The sequence below is a fragment of the Opisthorchis viverrini genome, assembly GCF_000715545.1.
Source record: "Opisthorchis viverrini unplaced genomic scaffold opera_v5_35, whole genome shotgun sequence".
Lineage (NCBI taxonomy): Eukaryota > Metazoa > Platyhelminthes > Trematoda > Opisthorchiida > Opisthorchiidae > Opisthorchis > Opisthorchis viverrini.
The window spans coordinates 1,846,343-1,863,634 of NW_008751691.1; the positions used below are offsets into that span (position 1 = coordinate 1,846,343).

The following is a 17,292-nucleotide window of genomic DNA, read 5'->3' on the forward strand; positions in this document are numbered from 1 at the left end:
AGCTACGGCCGATAAGCCTAGCCCGTACGAGACTGGCCAAGAATTCGGGACGCTTGCTGGTCCGGCATCAAGACGGGATCTGATTGGTCGAGAATCTGGACCCAACAGCCAATCATAACCCAGTATTGGCCGAATGCCGGTTGCCAATGGCGCATCCAGAACGCGTCAGAAATTTCAGAAAGTTATAACCACGTACGCTGTATATACGAAGCGCTGTACAACTATTCCTGACTTCATTTTGGGCATTAATAGACCTTGTGCACCTTTGGTGGTTGTTTTGACGTAAACGCTAGCTTAGGAGGCTCAGACCGAGAACTAAGCTGAGGAAAATACCGTTACTACACTTCGTTTACCTTGAGCTTTAGTGTGTAATGAGTTTAAGCAGTGCGTCAAGGTACTTCTCAAGGAATGTTCATCACAACTCAAGTTGAAAACGACCGCCAGTGAACTGGACTTACGCATATCAGACTCACCGTCTTTGTGTACATGAAAACGCCCTCTTATGCATCCACTTGAATGGCCAGCCTCTGTAAAGTTTTCTGCTGAATAGTGTGCGATTGATAGATGACATTGAAAGCTGGCCATCACTGGTGCAAAAACCAAAAAATTGAACACCGCGAAATTCGGGCAGAGTAAAGTTGTAATTCTTCTTTGCAAACCACGGAAATAAAGGACAATTGCATCCCCCAAGATTTTTGTTTTAAAAGCTTCTTTATTAAATTCCTGTTTTGAGTTTGATTGTGATCTAAACTGTAGTCACGATAATTTCGACTAAAATTTTTAGTCTAGTTCACGTGCGGAGACAGGCGTGAAGCCTTGAGGTTGTTTTCGTAAGTGTCACTGAGCCCGCCTCAGAATGAACTATTGATAGTTCCCCATCTCGGTAATATTAGGTTTACAGTTTCACCATTTCTAGTTAAATGGTGTGATCATATGAATGTCACCGAGCGAACGGGCTCTTCATACTTAACGGTTTGAGAGTATGTAGGACTTCTTGCATCGTGATGGATGCAGGTTTAATGGACGACCTTAACCAACCGCCATGTCTCCATCCCAAGTTAATTTTGGTCAAATTTGGCCTTAAAATTTTCCTTATCATGGAAGCACGTTTTCACACGCGGTAATCGATGCTTGGTGTTACTACCCGAACGGCATTCCGACCCTCAGATTGACTGTCCGTTTATTGGTCAATTGTTGCGTGCATCCGATTGGTCCACAGCCACTACATAAGGGTGGATAGCTGGACTGAAAACGCAGCTTGGTGCGTTTACGGCCCATTGGACCCAAGCCGGGATTCGAAAGCAAGCAAAACATCATGGGTCAAGAGGCCCGCCGTTGCATGGTACATACCATGAGGACATTCCTAGTGGCTTACAACGTGGTGTTTTTGGTAAGTGCTTGTTTTAGCATTACAAAACTGAATACGAAATTCAGCTAACTGGAATCGGTCTTGCCACTGTTGGTTTCCTGATGTGCACTCAATACAGGGGCTACACAAAATCGCTTGGTCCGGATTTGTCTATCATTCCTATGCTGTTGGCCGTTTTGGGAATAATGATTATTTTTGCCAGTAGCCTTGGAATTCTTGGCGCATTGCTGTCTCACAGCTGTCTTTTGGTTTGCGTAAGTTTGATTTTGTGTTTTCGAATGAGAGCAAATTGCAATGAGTATCCGCTAGTACTTAGCTTAAAGGTGGTGGATTTTATTAGGTATAGTATCCTCAATCCCACTTGATCTAAGGGAGGTGAGTATTACACTCGCACCATACTGGGTATATCGTTTGCTTAGATGAAGTTACCCAGCTTCAGTTCCTTTGAACTTGGGTAAGAAATGCACTCAACTGCCTTTCCTGCTTGATTTTGGTGATTATCACACCCGCAAAACTCGCAGAACAAAAGGACTCTTCTAGAAATTTCACATATCGTTCATGAACATATATCTTTGTCGGAACTTAAAAAGACAGGTCTGTGTTTGACTGATGGAAATTCGTGAACTTTATCGGAACATCTGATAGGGTGAGGGGGATTCATTCTGGATCCAGATCATGGCTGGCTGCTCGTCTTTCATCTACCACATTAGTACAATAAAACGGTACCAATATGAGCCACAAATAAGAAGATTGTATACAAATGTATAACTCCAACCATTGAAAGTTCATCGCCAGCACACACTGATCTGCTATGATCCACTTCAGAAATTTCAAGACATTGTGATAACTTTGCGTCTGAGTGATTTTAAAGCACTACCGTATAGCAAATGCTGTGGTCGTTGACATCTAACCAATGGATCTGTTCAGTTTCAAAGTATACTGTCGTTTCCCTGTATTCTTCAGTGAAAGTGGGGTAACGTAGACAGTCGTTGGTTGGTTCGCTGAACTGAAAAAGTTTGCCCAGCTCGGCGGACGAATCGAGGACTGTCATCATCGTTTAATGTGGCCGTTTCAGGGGCGAAATTGTGGCTTCAACACTCCCTTTTCTGTTCCACGAAGCTCTGTTTTGTTCGGTTCAGCGGTCGAGTTTTTTTTCTGAGAATAAAAATGTGTCTCAGTTGAATTTCCCGATTAGATTTGTGCTCAGTAGTTTACAAATTCAGTGGAACGTACCCTGCTCAAAAGGTCATACAAAACCCTATTTCATTTCTTTATGATTGGCTGTATGGATGATAAACTCGAGTCCCTGCCCCACAAGGGTATGCTTATTAAAACAAAGTAGGCAGACCTGCACAGTGGTTGCAACGCACCAACAAACTTGGCAGTTTAGAAAAACGAATTGGGAAAATTCATTTCATACGTTCAAGATAGCTCATATCCTGCAGGTTAAGCCTCGGCGCTGTTTTATTCAGAGGGAGATGGAACATGAACAATGAACTGTAAAATGGGTTACACTAGTTAGTCTTCAACCTCTGTTCCACAACGACTTTCAGTCTTCAGTTTACATCGGTTCAGTTGTCCCAGACATTGACAAAGAATGTCTTGTTGCGTGAATCTACAAAGTTGTTTTTACATTGCCAATTAGGGTGCTTTCACCGAGGGAGGGCTTCCGATTGCTTATTTTTCGTTCATAGCCACATCACTCTCGTTTGAACGGTCGTCCTCCTGTTCTGGCTTAATTATTCCGGTGAGCCCACACCAAGGGAAAGCATTGAACTCGAGTTTCGCTCTTATTAGGACCCATCAGTAGTGCAGATCCAATGACCGTGCCGGGATTCGAACCCCGGACATCTGGCATGTGAAGAGAGCGCTTAACCGCCGCTCCACCAACGCACGTTGGACGCATCTGAATATTCACGTCAGAAGGGATGAACGTGTTCTACCCTGAGCGATGTGATTGGTGTGCCCGGCTGATCGAATGACGACCCAGTAACTGTGACGATCTATTGACGCATTTTTCGCCCTGCCTGTCCGCAGCAAATTGGTGTTTGCTTATATGGCGATATTGATTCGTAAACCGCTTGAGTGAACTGTACTCAAGAATCCGCTCTAATGCGTGCTTTCAAATGAACCACATTGTGAGCGGTATTCACAGAGATGGTTATTGGAACAAGCTAGGGAACGTCTCTACTATACTGCCTGACAGTTGAATCCAAATGGAATTGAAATATGTTCCAAACCGTTCTGGTTCCTCAGGTGGAAAAGCATCCGGTAAAGTAACGGTATTAGAAATCTAAGTATGTTCCTTGCACGAACATTTGCATCAGTTGATCTGCTTGGCGTCAAATGGGGTTAAACGTTTGAAATGTTTTTGTAGGCCGACTTCCGTGAGCTTTCAATAGATGTTTTGATTGTTCCAAGTGTCTCTTGACCCTTCAGTTCATTGCGGACTCATGAATAGCATTGGTAACCGAAAACCGTGGGGATCCATCAAGAGGGACCGCACAAGGGAAGTGCGTCGTTTGAAGAGGCCCTAAACGTATATTTTCCAGCGCCAGGGGAAGTATCCCAACAATGGTTTGGAAAGCATGTACAGCACTGATGACATTCTGGAAGGATCCGTTTGACCTTGGATTGGCAGGGAACTATCCGCAATTTTCGCGTTAACTGTGTTTTTCGCTATTGCTAGGGGAACAAGTAGCAGCCGCGGTGTCCCTCGCTGAATGGGGTGGTGGAGGAATTTCCAGCACCGCGCGTGTACCTGAGGGTTTGTCAAATTGACGTCGATAGGTGACAACCTTCATTTGCACTTCAATCTGGCTTTGACGAAAGAATATGCCGAGTTCACCTGAACCTCTCGTTTAAGATCTTCATCACATCAATGAAGTGCATAAGACAGCCTCATGTTTCATTTCGTACGGTTTCCGAGATATCGCAATACATTGTTGTCCAGAGCAAGCACGCTGCTCATAAGTTTACTGAAAACCCTTTGACAGCTTGCAACCGGTTTTCCCTTTTTTGAGGCACATAAGATGGGCGGAGTCCTTGAGTCTCCGTGAAACTTGCTTTCTAACTGGAGAGGATTCGCCAGCTACTCTCGTTTGCACACTAATTTGGTTTGGACGGGCGACTCAAATGAATCCAACTGAATTTCTCGCTTATGAAAGCGATCATCTTGAACGAGAGAGATTTAGCTGGGGTTCAAATCAACGTTTGAATGAGTTTATTTCGAGAATTTCAAGTGGGACAAAGTTCGATTGAAACTGGGTTACTGAACTCACCCGACAAGCCCCAAGAAGGGGGAAATTGTTCGTGGGCTATCGAAGAGTTTTCAGCAATCTCATCGGCTGAACAAATGCATTCGATACCGCTCTCTTCGAAGAGCACGACAACTGGATTACAGCAGAACCACCAGAGCATAGCAGCCCTTGATGTATTTCGATAAAAATGCTACCTGAACAGATACTTCTCGATAATTCGGCAGACGATGGTAAAACGGAACGTTAATATGCGATTTTCAGCTCACTGCCACGACAAGGCGGATATAGCGGTAGCCACGGGAAAGGAAGAAAGTAAAATTACAGCGTAATCTCTTTCGGATAATAACATCAGACCCTAACTACTACACCAGGGCATCCAGGTTATGCGGTTTTCTAACGCTCCTGGAAAAGTGTCCCACGGGAAAACTAACAACGCTTTTGGTGGTGCACTTTCTCCCAAGGACGACCAACTTGCTGGAACAATAAGTGTGTAGAATTAATATCCACATAATCGTGGATGACTGCCAGCAACTTGTTGGGATGTCAAACCGGCGTCCAAAAAGCCACACTACATTTGATGCACATGTGTGAAGGATCATTGGCATCAACTAGCGCAAACCGTTTCTGATGCCAAAAAACCCGGGGATACGATTTTGCTGTTTGATCACATCATCATCTTCTGATGCCAAAAAACCCGGGGATACGATTTTGCTGTTTGATCATCATCATCATCATCATAGCTGTAATAACCGCGTACTCGTCCTACAGTGGTTGTAGCTGCCGCAGTTTCGTTCACCGATAATTTGGGGGCGGCGTAGGTAGCTGCGCATTGCAGGCGGGAGCTGATAAGTTGGTGCATAAATCCAGCACTGTCAGTGGGCTGTTTGATCAGTCGTAGACTGTTTGAAATGAAAAAATGAATTGCAGAAACCCTGAGTAAAAGTTTTAATCCGTAGCCGCTTATTCCCGATTTCCTGGATTTTCGTGAGGTGCTCACCGCTGATGATTCGCAAAGAGGATGAAACAGCTGTACAGAGTATCTCAGCTATCCCGTGCAGACTGACGTTACTCACAGGGCGAAATCAATAGTCAACGTTCCGGACATTTTGTTGGTTAACCAGAGAGTAGGAACAATATTTTCTCTTGATAAACACAGAAAAATGATAAATCGCCCAGTGATTGTGACTGAATTTCAAATTCCCCTTTTGAACTTGTTCTTTTTCGGCTGAAATTATTGGTTTTTATCCCTTGTGTGGAGTTGAAAGTGTCTTGTGATCACAAGTAATGAGATACACGGGGGGTGGGTTTTTTAGGCTTTAACAAATCATAGAACAATTGTCGACAGCCCTTCCTCGATTTTGCCGTGGTTCCACTAATTTTCTGAGTAGTACAGTTTATTGAGGAGAAACAACTCAACATCTTGAAATTCAACCCCATAAATTCTGGCCCCACCTAGGCGTTGTGCATTTAGGTGAAGGATTTGATTAGTGTTCACCTCCCGCTGATACCATCTTAGCTAAAAAAGACTTCTATGAAGCAATCATTGAATCATTTTTCATATGGAAAAGCAAGATGCGGACTTTCCATGACGTTAGCCCAGAATTCACAAGTTGACAATGGTGAAACAGCAACCGAATAAAGTCACTGTCACTACAGCATTCCACGAGGTCAACAGACCAATCTCAAAGTAAACTGGCTTGATCGATAGTTGAGTGGGTAACCATTTGAAAGTTGTAAGACAACAGGAGTATAACACCCGACTGAGCAACTTACTTCCCAAGTTTTTGACGACACAGTTCATATTCCTCATCCGTCCACCACAGTGACAAGAACAGACAACCTGTACCTGTTCGTAATGTCGGTGCACCACGGTTACATAAAAATGAGAGTTCTAAGACTCAGAACATTGATAAATCCCATCATATTCTGAAAAGAGATTTAGAAACTATTGAGAAACAAGAGGGTTTCGGAGAGCATTTTAAGTGTTTGGCCTTGTGAAGTTTGTGGGCGGATCACAATTCGTAGGCTAGTGTTCAACTGGTAGTATTATTCGCTATCAAACCGTCCGTCGAAGAGTTTTCGGCAACCTTGTGAGTAGTTTCCTTCATACAAACCGTCTAAAGTTTATTTTTCTGGCGCCTTTGGGGGTCTGACAGAGAAATTCACACTTTAGTAGCGTGTAGGTTTTCCAAAAGAGAGTTGCAGATTAAAACTGAAGACCCATGCTACTATCTCGAGGAACATACTCATTTGCAAATCGATTGGGTTTTCACGAGAGACTCAACTGAATCTCTCGTTTATGATGTTCTACAACTGAAAGTGCTGCACACAGGCCGTCTCATGTTTCAGTTGGCACGTTATATCGCGGTATATTTTCATAAATTAAACTACCCACAAAATTGCTGGAAACGTTTGTGCTGCACACGACCGGTTTTTCCCTTTTTGGGGCTCATCAGGTAGGCGCAGTCCCCGGGTTTCCGTCAACCTTATGTTCTACTTGAACCCCAGCTGAACTGTTCTCTCGTGAAAACCAAATTGGTTTGCAAATGTGTATATTGCTCGAGAGCAGTCGAATTTGGGTTCAGGCAGAACATAAGGTCGACGGAAACTCGGAAACTGCGCCCACCTGATGAGCCCCAAGCGGAAGGGCGAAACCGGTCGTGGGCTGTCGAAGCGCTTTCAGCGCTTCTTTTTCTTTTAGGAAAACCTATGCTACTAGTTTTTTTTATGAATTGAGAGCAAGCTGAACGTGATAATGATAACAAATTGAAAAATTGCCCCGTTATCTCCGATGAGGTCATAATTTGATTATCCTGTATCATGGTCGGGAACAATCAGCAACAACAGAGGAGTCTAACAGAACAGAACAGCAACGTCCTTGACTGGAAACTGAAGCTAAATCATCAGTCAACCTCTACGACAGTCCCGGACTTATCTCCAATTCGGATTTGTCTGTCAAGTGCCGATCAATACACCACGGGTGGTTCGACAGATATTTTGCCACTTGACGGGCTAATCCTCTTCGCCAATGAATTTTGAGTCCTTCGTATGTGCCTTCTCCAAAGGTTTTCACGTGATCTTCGAACATACAAGACGATCGATTGCAATGGAAGAGTATTTATGATTACAACCAATAGATGTGTCGACTTTTTAGCACGTTAAACTCTCATACACTTTTGGGTAGCCTATTGTGAACATCAAATCGGTTAGCTTCGAAGGCGAAAAAAGTACTTCTGACGAGAACCACCAGGCTGAAACTTTTGTGGAAAAACATCTCTCCCAGCTTATTTTTATGGCTAATTCACGAAATTTAGAGACGAATTTAGTCATCATATTCAGGTAATTATCCTATTTTTGTGGTGGAGGTCAAATCGTCCGAATAGTTTCGGCGGTTTAGAATTGTGCGAAAACTCCTCTCCTGGATGTAGGCTGGCGTCGCGGAATATGGTCCAATACGTTGTCTTCTCTCTCACACTCTGTTCAACCCAGTTTGATTTCTTCATTTACGTGAATAATCACCTTGAGAAACGCAATCAGCCAACGGAGCAACACGAATCCTAGTCAAGCCTATCCCATCAACGCACCACCACACGTATTACTTAAATCTACTTGGAGGCTGTTTGCATTTTTCAAGGCTAGCTATCCCCACAAATCGTAACCAATCAATGTATTACTGCGGTTCCAAGGTGTTTACCCGTGGATCTTTCCGCCCTAATATGATAGAGCGAGATACGTATTCGATGATAATTAGTTGCATACAAATGTAGTGTTCACATGAGAGTTTCCTCTCATTAAAGCCAGGGACAGTGTTTAGTAAATTTCCCAACTCAGTCCAACCAAACCCTAGATTTCCTACTCAAGGTCACTGAAAAAAGAGAACTCGACCGCAGGAAACAAGTACGGGTTTGTAATGGCCTGTCGCCTACTGGAAGATAGTACTTACTAAGGTAATAGAATCCGTGTACGAAGCGGTCTTCTGGACTGAATAGTTTAGCCCAAAAACAGCCATGAAACTAAAGTGGAAGGAGGCAGAGAATCTATGAATGAAATGAACGCAACGAGGATAAGGAGAGGTACAGCTGCACTGAAAGTTGCGCGATTTGAGCAGACGGCAGAGTGAATGAGCTTGAACAGTGGATACACTGTGCAAATTATGTGAGCAATCGTAGCCATTTGATCAAGCTATGGAAGTAGCCCCCAAGGCTGAGTCTTATTGCGCCTAAAAGTTGAAACTTACAATATTATTTCACTTCTTTGGGATTGTATTGGCCCCAAGGACGAGCAAATGATGGCACACGCAACTCGACTCTCTTGGCACACAAACGTATCAAGGAAAGGGTATCAGTTTGTTCGGCCAAAACTTGGGCGTGGATTACCAGTTTCACTGGCCAAGAGGACATAGCGTTCAGCGTGTCAGCTGTAGCACCCTTCCGGTGCCTAGCTGCCATGCCACCCGAAGGAAGCACGAGGGCTGGGATACTGCCAGGTTGCCCAAGCCTAGACAGGGGAAGTCGAGTGGCGGAGGTCGGATTCGAACCACGGACCTTCCGGTCAGTAAATTCGCGCTCTAACCACTTGGGCCATCTCGCCCCCCAATAAGAGGACATACGTGACACAGATTGTGGTATACATCATTCTTCGGTTCGAAAACCGGACAAGCTCAATGCAAAGGCTTACTGCGTCCGGGTCAGCCCGTATTGAAAGTGCCTAAGAATAGTTGCCGAAAAAAACTTGTAATCATAGAACTTTGAAATTATGACATATTGGGATTTGTCGCCGTGTTTCGCACGGGCAAGATGGCGCAGTGCTTAGAGTGCGTATTTACTGGCCGGAAGGTTTGTGGTTCGAACACAACACCTGCCTCTTGGCCCGGACAACTTGACAGTCTTCCCGCCGTCATGCTTCCTTCTGGTGGTATGTCAGTTAGGCATCTGAACGATTTCTTTTAACATGAGCACGGGTTCGTAATCGGTCGATTTGAATGCTACTCACTTGGTTGTGAGTAGACAACAAACAAACTATTGTGGTGTTCGGTGATTACTTCATGATCGTCAGGATAATACTCTCTTCTTATACAGCCTGTCTCATAATAGACGCGAACAATAATACCAAGTTAAACTTTTAACACTTATTTGAACATTTATTATTTTTCATGAAAAATTACGCGCATTATGAAGGTTTACTGCAAACAAACTGGCATTACAAAAAATGGTTAAAAAACTGCCTCTTTCTTCTGTAACAAGTTGGAGGCGGTATGAGATGTGAGACAGCATGTTTAACTTCTTCGAACGTCAATCGTGCACACTACTCTTCAATTCTTGCTCTTAACTCCACCAAATTCCTCGGTTTATTTTCATGATACACGCGAGCCTTGATTATTTCCAAAACCAATGATCCAAAGATGTGAGATCGCGTAACCTTGTATATAAAATCTTCTTTATGTGGCTACTAATAGTAGAAAAGTCCGTTAGTTATCCTTTCTTTAATTAACTACGTTTACTTACCCAATTAAATTTTGCGTTTATTATGAGACACCCTGTAAACCACACACCAAGGGACAATAACCTTTTTTAGTACCATGAGCAGCCCTGGTTAAATGCGACGTACACTCTACTTTAATATCGCTTGATACGGCGAGTGTGAAAATCACCAGCTGCTTGCAGTTTTGTTTGTCATGACAATTAAAGTTGAGTCTGAAGTAACACCAACGAAATCATCGGTGCTATTTTCTTGTGATTTCTAACGACGCAGCGAGACATTTGCATTTGTTTTTCCACAGTATTCGGGCATCTTGCTGCTTCTCTTGCTTGGTGAAATCGCTCTTGGTTGTGCAGCCTTCACGGAGCAGGATGAAGTAAGCTCCAAAGTGCATGCATGCTACATTACATTATTCGGTGTATTGTCTACACAAGCATACATGGCAGAGCAAACTACTGATTTCGTTTTTGAAGATATCCTAATATTTTGGTTGATGGGATGACATCTCAGATGATGACAATTTTTTCCATTCGTGGGTTGCTGCTTTTCAGGTGGAACACAAAGCAGAAGTTGGAATAGTTCAAATCATGGCACAATATATGAGAACGAACGAGACCCGATTTGGAGTGGATTATGTGCAAAGAAAGGTAAGTCCATTGACCGTGGTGACGCGCGAATGATGCTTTTTTATTGAGCTGAGTTTCTGCACCTTGGCACCGAATCTTCATGGCTGATTTGAACGATTTAAGAACAGCAAATCTGTTACGTCTTTACCTTGTCGTAAGAGTAATTCTTGGGTGTTGGTCTTTGGAGCGAGTGCACCTGGTACACCTGAACCGTTTAACCATTGACCAAATTCTGAATCAGTTTAGAACTGACCACTTGGTTTCAATCGCAGGTAAATTTTGGTCCAGGGATGATCCGAGACGTGGACTGTGTATGACCTGGCAACGAAAATTCAGGGGCACCAGTTATCTCCGTNTTTAAGAACAGCAAATCTGTTACGTCTTTACCTTGTCGTAAGAGTAATTCTTGGGTGTTGGTCTTTGGAGCGAGTGCACCTGGTACACCTGAACCGTTTAACCATTGACCAAATTCTGAATCAGTTTAGAACTGACCACTTGGTTTCAATCGCAGGTGTGTTTTAGTCCAGGTGTTAGGAGTAAAAGTGACTGAGACGCGGACAGTGTATGACCTGGCAACGAAGTGTTAGGGTCCCCAGCCACCTCCGTGCATGGGGACCCGAAACTCAACTCACCGGTCGTTAGTGACACTAGCAGACATATCTCAGTCACATAGTCAGTGGCACTCGCGCATCAAAGCTCTCACCTTCATCGCCATATCTGCCCAGTTTTCCAATCGTCATCGCCTCCAGTGCCTGGCGGTACTTTCAAAGCTGTCCCCTTTTTTTCCGGTGAACGAAGTTGTGTCAGCCGGAACCCGAGAACCCTTTATGTATGTGGTTATAGCTGATAAGCGAGACTGATTTTTAATCATTTTGTGCCAAGTTATATGTAGGATTGGGTACAACTTGCCCACTTGCTCGTTCCCCATGTAAAATGGTCCCTTCTTCCGGTAGATACTCTCTCATTTGCACACGAGTGGGATTTTATCGACAACTAAGCTGAATTCAGATGAATATCTCGCCTATGCTGGTCCGCTTCAACCGAGTGCACCGCATCAGTTGAGGTGGGCCATCATGAACAAGAGATTTAGCTGGATCCGGTTGGGTATCCTACTTAAAACCAAATTCGTGTATAAATTTGTCGAAATCTGTCCAACTTGCGTTCAAGTAGATCATAAGGTTGATGGAAACTAGGAGAGTGCGCCATCCGGATGAGCACCAAAGAGGGAAAAACCGGTCGTGGACTGTCGTAGTGTTTTCAGCAACCTTACAAGTAGTATGTTACATCTAGTCTCGTCTTTCTTCAGAAGAGAAGGGTTCCTCACTAGTAAGGCTACATCTGCCCGGTGCAATGTTTCCCCAGTTTTTTTATTCCCAGCTTATTAAATACTGATTTTGAATTACATCTGGAACATTGATTTTACATTTTATTAAGCCCAGAGAACATACGTCCTTTGATTTTTATGAAACTGGGATTCTATTTACTAGTAGTGAATTTTGGGAAATGACCGAGTTCATATTTTTCACCTGTTTTTCTGTAACAGCAACGTTTGGCCACAAGAGCGAAGATAATCTCAACTTAATAGCATGAAATAACTTTAGTTGGTTGCTCTCATTCTGATGATTTCATAATTTTAAATAAAACTCCATTTACGTCCTTCTGCTAAGATGGTAATTTTATTTCCGAAGGGACGCTGGCAGTGTACGCATAACAGGAAAACAACTTGGAGGAATAATACTCATCAGTTTGCTGAAAAATCTTTGGCGGTCCACAACCGGCTTTGCTAAGTCTCATTGCGAAGGTGCATTCCCTGAGGTTCCGTACTCGAACTACACAAGACTGCACTCAGAAGCTACTGACACAAAGGTCAGTTGAAGCACCAACTTATTGTGGATTATAAACGGTGATTAGTTAGTGTGGATGGCTCGGTGGCTCGCTGCGTCACACGGAAAAAATGAGCAAGCTAAATTTTTTGTTAAGCTGTAGCACAACTTCCGGTGCCTAGCTGCCATGCTACCCGAAGGAAGCACGAGGGATACTGCCGGGTCGCCCAAGCCTAGACAAGGGAGGTCGAGAGGCAAAGGTCGAGTTCGAACCACGGACCTTCCGGTCAGTAAATTCGCGTTCTAAGCACTTGGGCCATCTCGCCGAGTAGGCTAAATCCTGCCATCGAAAATTCTTTGCTTTATATGACAGGTCTCATTGACACGTTAGATCATGGTCGTTGGAAAAAGCACCTAATGGTGAACCCTTTGAAGTCGGACCAAGTTATACGCTTGCTCATTTACGCATAGCTTGTTCTCTTCCTCAAGAGAAGAGTTCCTCAGAATTTTCACAGTTCGTGCCCAGCCAAAATATTGAGAACACTCGTTTGCATTCCAATGATGAAAAACTTGTCGTTTCTGTGAATTTACTATCCTTAGTTGAAGAAAGTCTATCTAGGCAGTTCAGTTGATCGACAGCTCCAATCACATCGCTTTTTCAAATTTGAAGACGGAGTAGTGGTAACGCGTTCACCTTGTTCACCAGATGTTCTGAGTTTAGACTTCAACACAGCCTGGGATATAGACTCCTGAAGGGAGACTCTGGTCCAGTGTTCCCGCACCCTCCTGAAATAGACTCACCAGAATCGTTATCCCGAGACAGGAGGACAACTGTTCAAATCAGAGTGATGTGAACGCCGACGACGAAAGAAATGTATGGAAATCCTCATTCCTTGCAAACAAACTAGTTTGCTCTTTGAAGTTGGGCAGACGGTACGCGTCACCCGACACACCTGACTTGTCCAGAAGCTTGTTCTGCTCGAAGAATTATACTTGTCTAACAAGATTTTATAACTTCTTTTGTAAAAACCTTATCATCTTTTTGAGTTTCATGCAGTCAGTTCCAGCAGGTGATGAAACCGGAAAACCAATAAAAGGTGACAAGTGGGACAAGGTCTTTTTCACTGGCATTCAGTGTTCCTTGTCCTCGCAAAAGTTCAAATGAACACGGTTCACTTGAAGGAAACTACTCACAAGGTTGCTGAAAACTCTTCACTTGCATTCAAATGACTATGGTGAATTGGTCATCCAGTCTTTTTCGTTTCAGAGAGGTTTGGTTAACAATCGGCGTATTTATTCCTGGGCCAAACCTCTCTGAAACGATGACTTCCCAAACTTTTTTCAATTGATTAGCCATCCAGTCCTTTGACTAGAGGCGACACCAAGTTGCAACAACTTTGACTCATTCGCATCGAAAAATAAGGGTGATATTGTTCGTATTGGTAATAATATTGATATTAAAATAATCACTGTGTTTTGTTAGTTTGTTACTCGAAAAACGAAAAACGATAGCCTCATTGATCGAAAAGCCACGACAAGACTTTCTGACCAGCTGGTTGTCTACGTGATGCCGACTCAAAGTTTAACCCCCATTTGTTCGGGGACTTGGAGAACAGTTCCGACTGTGCTTTGAACATGAAAGTTTGTTTATCCGGGTAGCTGCTAATCGATATCGATTTTCCGATTCAAAAATGGAAATGAAATTTTGTGAATAACTTTTCACTCATTCGCTCTGACTACGATAACTTCTGGTCACTGTTTTTCTGGTCGGATGGCAGAGCGGACGTACTGAGTGGTGAGCATTGGCGTAGCGTAGGCCATCTGACCTGTTAGGTGAACTGCATAAGTAATATTCATTGGTCAATCTCACGAACTCAGAATTCGTTTCCAGGACAGAGGATAGATGGTTTATCAACGTCTGTTGCAAATTAGCCACCCGTTCAGTGGTAGGTGACTACGCATGCGCCTGGAGACAGCAACCTCTGTTAAGATCAACTGTTCGAGGTGGGAAATTATGCGTAATACTCTTCGCCCATCTACACGCGATGAGTGCAAGCAACAGGATGTCAAAATAAGTCGTGTCAGTAAGATAATTAAAACGAATTTCGAGTGCTCATCTTTCCTCTCCTTCCCGTAATCGTCGAGGGTATTGGTGGAATTCGATACCAACGCTCCCTTGACTCAGTTGATAAGAGTGTTTTGTGAAAATACAAACGAAAGAAAAATGGGGTGTGGTCTGGTCTCAAACTATTACCCAGTCGATGAGTCCGAAACTATTGGCACCGTCGTAGCCAGACGAGTTCAATGAGGATTCGTACTTCTAAAGCAGCCGTATCGGTTGAATGATGGAGACAAAGATCATCCTGGTTTGTTTCACGGTCACAAATTTTTTACACGGATTTTTACTTGTTCCTAAATGAGGACCTCCGTTTGAAAACGCCGTACTATGCAATGTTACTTGTTTTCCTTTGGCATAACGAAGAAGTCTTCATTTATTTGTTAACCGCTCTCAACTATCCATCTCCACACTTCTCGCAGTTCAACTGTTGCGGAGTTACCGGCTATCGGGACTGGCAGCACGTACTTGGAAGCACAGTGGTACCTGAAAGCTGTTGTTCAGACCCGGAACATTGTGTCCGCCAGTACGAAGACCTACCGAACGGGTCAGTTCCTCCGGGAGTTCAAACAAGAGTAAGTGTACACTTCAGATCGCACTCTCAATGGCGCTCATGCATCCAAACTATTGCCTTCAATGCATAGCTCGCTTCCCAACCCCCACCCCAATTAGCAGTCCACCTACAGTGCTGTATTTACGTACTAAGTTAACCGCTCCCGCCTCCAATGTGCAGCTACCTAACCCACCTCCTCGAATCATCGGTGAAGCAGCTACAACCAGTGTACGACGAGTACGCGGTTATTACAGCTAACAATGATGTTGATGATGATACGTGTTTCGTCTGTTCAGAGTCATTCTCCATCATATCCGTGCATCACTTTCCAATGTACTGCTTTTCAAAAATCTGTACGACCTCGTCCGAGCTACTTCACTCTTCACCGTATCGCAAGAAGATTCCACGAAACTGTAGACCACTAAAGCTGCTGAAATCAACCGCGTGTAACTTTTTTCTACCTTCCAGGACTGGATGTTTGACTCTAGGGGTAGGGAAGGGAGGAAAGAGCAGCAAAGGTTCAAAGATCGTTCAAACACTTATCCTGAGGAATCGAATTATGCTCATCACGCATTCACTAAAATTTGGGTGGTACGGGGCCTTGCAGTGTTTTCCCAGAACCTGTAACGTACAGTCGGTAAAGGAATGTGGTGACTGTCAAACATCTCTGCTTTGCTCTTCTGTGTATGCTTCATATACCAGTGTAACGGTGTGCTACTGATGGGAAGGCACGCGAGTAGTATGTGTTGTTCGTGGAATTTCGCTTTGCGTATTTTGAAAAGGTGAGATCTGTTGCGGAATTCGTGAGGTCGCTTTGTAACATTTGCTTGGATTTAAGCGAGGAATGCTTGGAGTAAATGAATCTCCAGGGAAGTTTAAGAAGACGCGTTCAGGAGAAGATGGATGTCCAGTTTTTGTAAGTAAGATGCAAATTAGAGTTTTGCTTCTCTGTCCCATGGTATGTAACCGGTCAGTTGGCATTTCCTAATAACTAACTCCGCAGCGAAGGCCTTCTACCTTTCACCAGTATCCGTTTGATTTTATAAACCAGTTCTCCTTAGAACTAAATTTATTTTCCAAGCCAATTTGGGACTCGTTCGTGGTCAAGTATTAGTTTAAACCCCTCATCAAATTTAGTACGACCATGATAAAAAACAGTAATTTATTCCCGAGAGTTTTTGCACTTCATAAACATCTTGTTGGTTTGAGTCTTAATGTCTAATGTCACTTTCTGTGATTGCATCAACCCGTTCAGTGCGGTAATCTATAAGAAGCTTAAACTTAGCTCAGGGTACCACTGGCATACCCGCCCATCCGTTCCAATATCCACCTACATCAAGTGCTGTTTAATATCACTGTTTTTTCCAGGGATGTCTTGTAGCCATCACGTCGTGGATTCGAGGAAACAGCAGTATCGTCATTATCACTGTCCTCAGCTGCGGTACGTTGCAACTTCTGGGAATCGTCTTCGGCTTTCTGCTGGCCCACCGACTCAGAAGCTCCGGTCAGAAGGTTCAACAGGCTGGATGATTCAGGGTGGAGGGGATGTTGTTGTCCCCTGTGATTCAATAACTGTCGCTATTTCCCCATCAAGATGCTATCCCTTTTCGGTTGACTTTTCCATGGGAAATATACAAGTTTCGCCGTAGGGCCATCTGTTACTGCTAACATCTTCCGGGGTTGGCTTCTGATTGGTTTACTTCAACTCTGTTGGCAACATCTTGCAGCTCCCACTAGTTTTTTTTACTTGATATCATTAAAGTTACTAGGACTCTTAATCCGACCTTTAGTATGACCGATTCCAAAGACCTATGGAGTTAAGATGTAGACGGAGCCTGACCGTCCCTCTAAAAGCTTCAAAAGCATCTCTGAAACTCAAGCAGTAGTCTTCTTGAAACCCTAGAAGTGGTAAGAATTCGCATAGTACTCTGGAAGAGTACTTCCTCCTAAGTATTGTGTAATCTCTACTCATAAGCCTGCTGAAAATTTTTCGACAGCCCACAACCGGTTTCGCCCTTCCGCTTCGGGCTCATCAGGTAGGCGCAGTCCCTGAGTTCACGTCAACCT

The 17,292-nt window shown here is 43.8% G+C and overlaps 1 protein-coding gene across 1 annotated transcript; it reads left to right on the plus strand.

Moving 5' to 3' along the window:
• Window positions 1-1,258: 1,258 nt before the first annotated feature.
• On the plus strand, window positions 1,259-17,278 carry T265_02755 (hypothetical protein; the record flags this gene model as incomplete). Its single annotated transcript, XM_009167070.1, is given in 7 exon segments — window positions 1,259-1,390; window positions 1,408-1,623; window positions 10,409-10,483; window positions 10,659-10,754; window positions 15,095-15,247; window positions 16,607-16,729; window positions 17,201-17,278. The coding sequence occupies 7 exon segments, from the start codon at window positions 1,316-1,318 to the stop codon at window positions 17,276-17,278; spliced, it is 816 nt and encodes a 271-aa protein (XP_009165334.1).
• Between the last annotated feature and the right edge of the window lie 14 nt (window positions 17,279-17,292).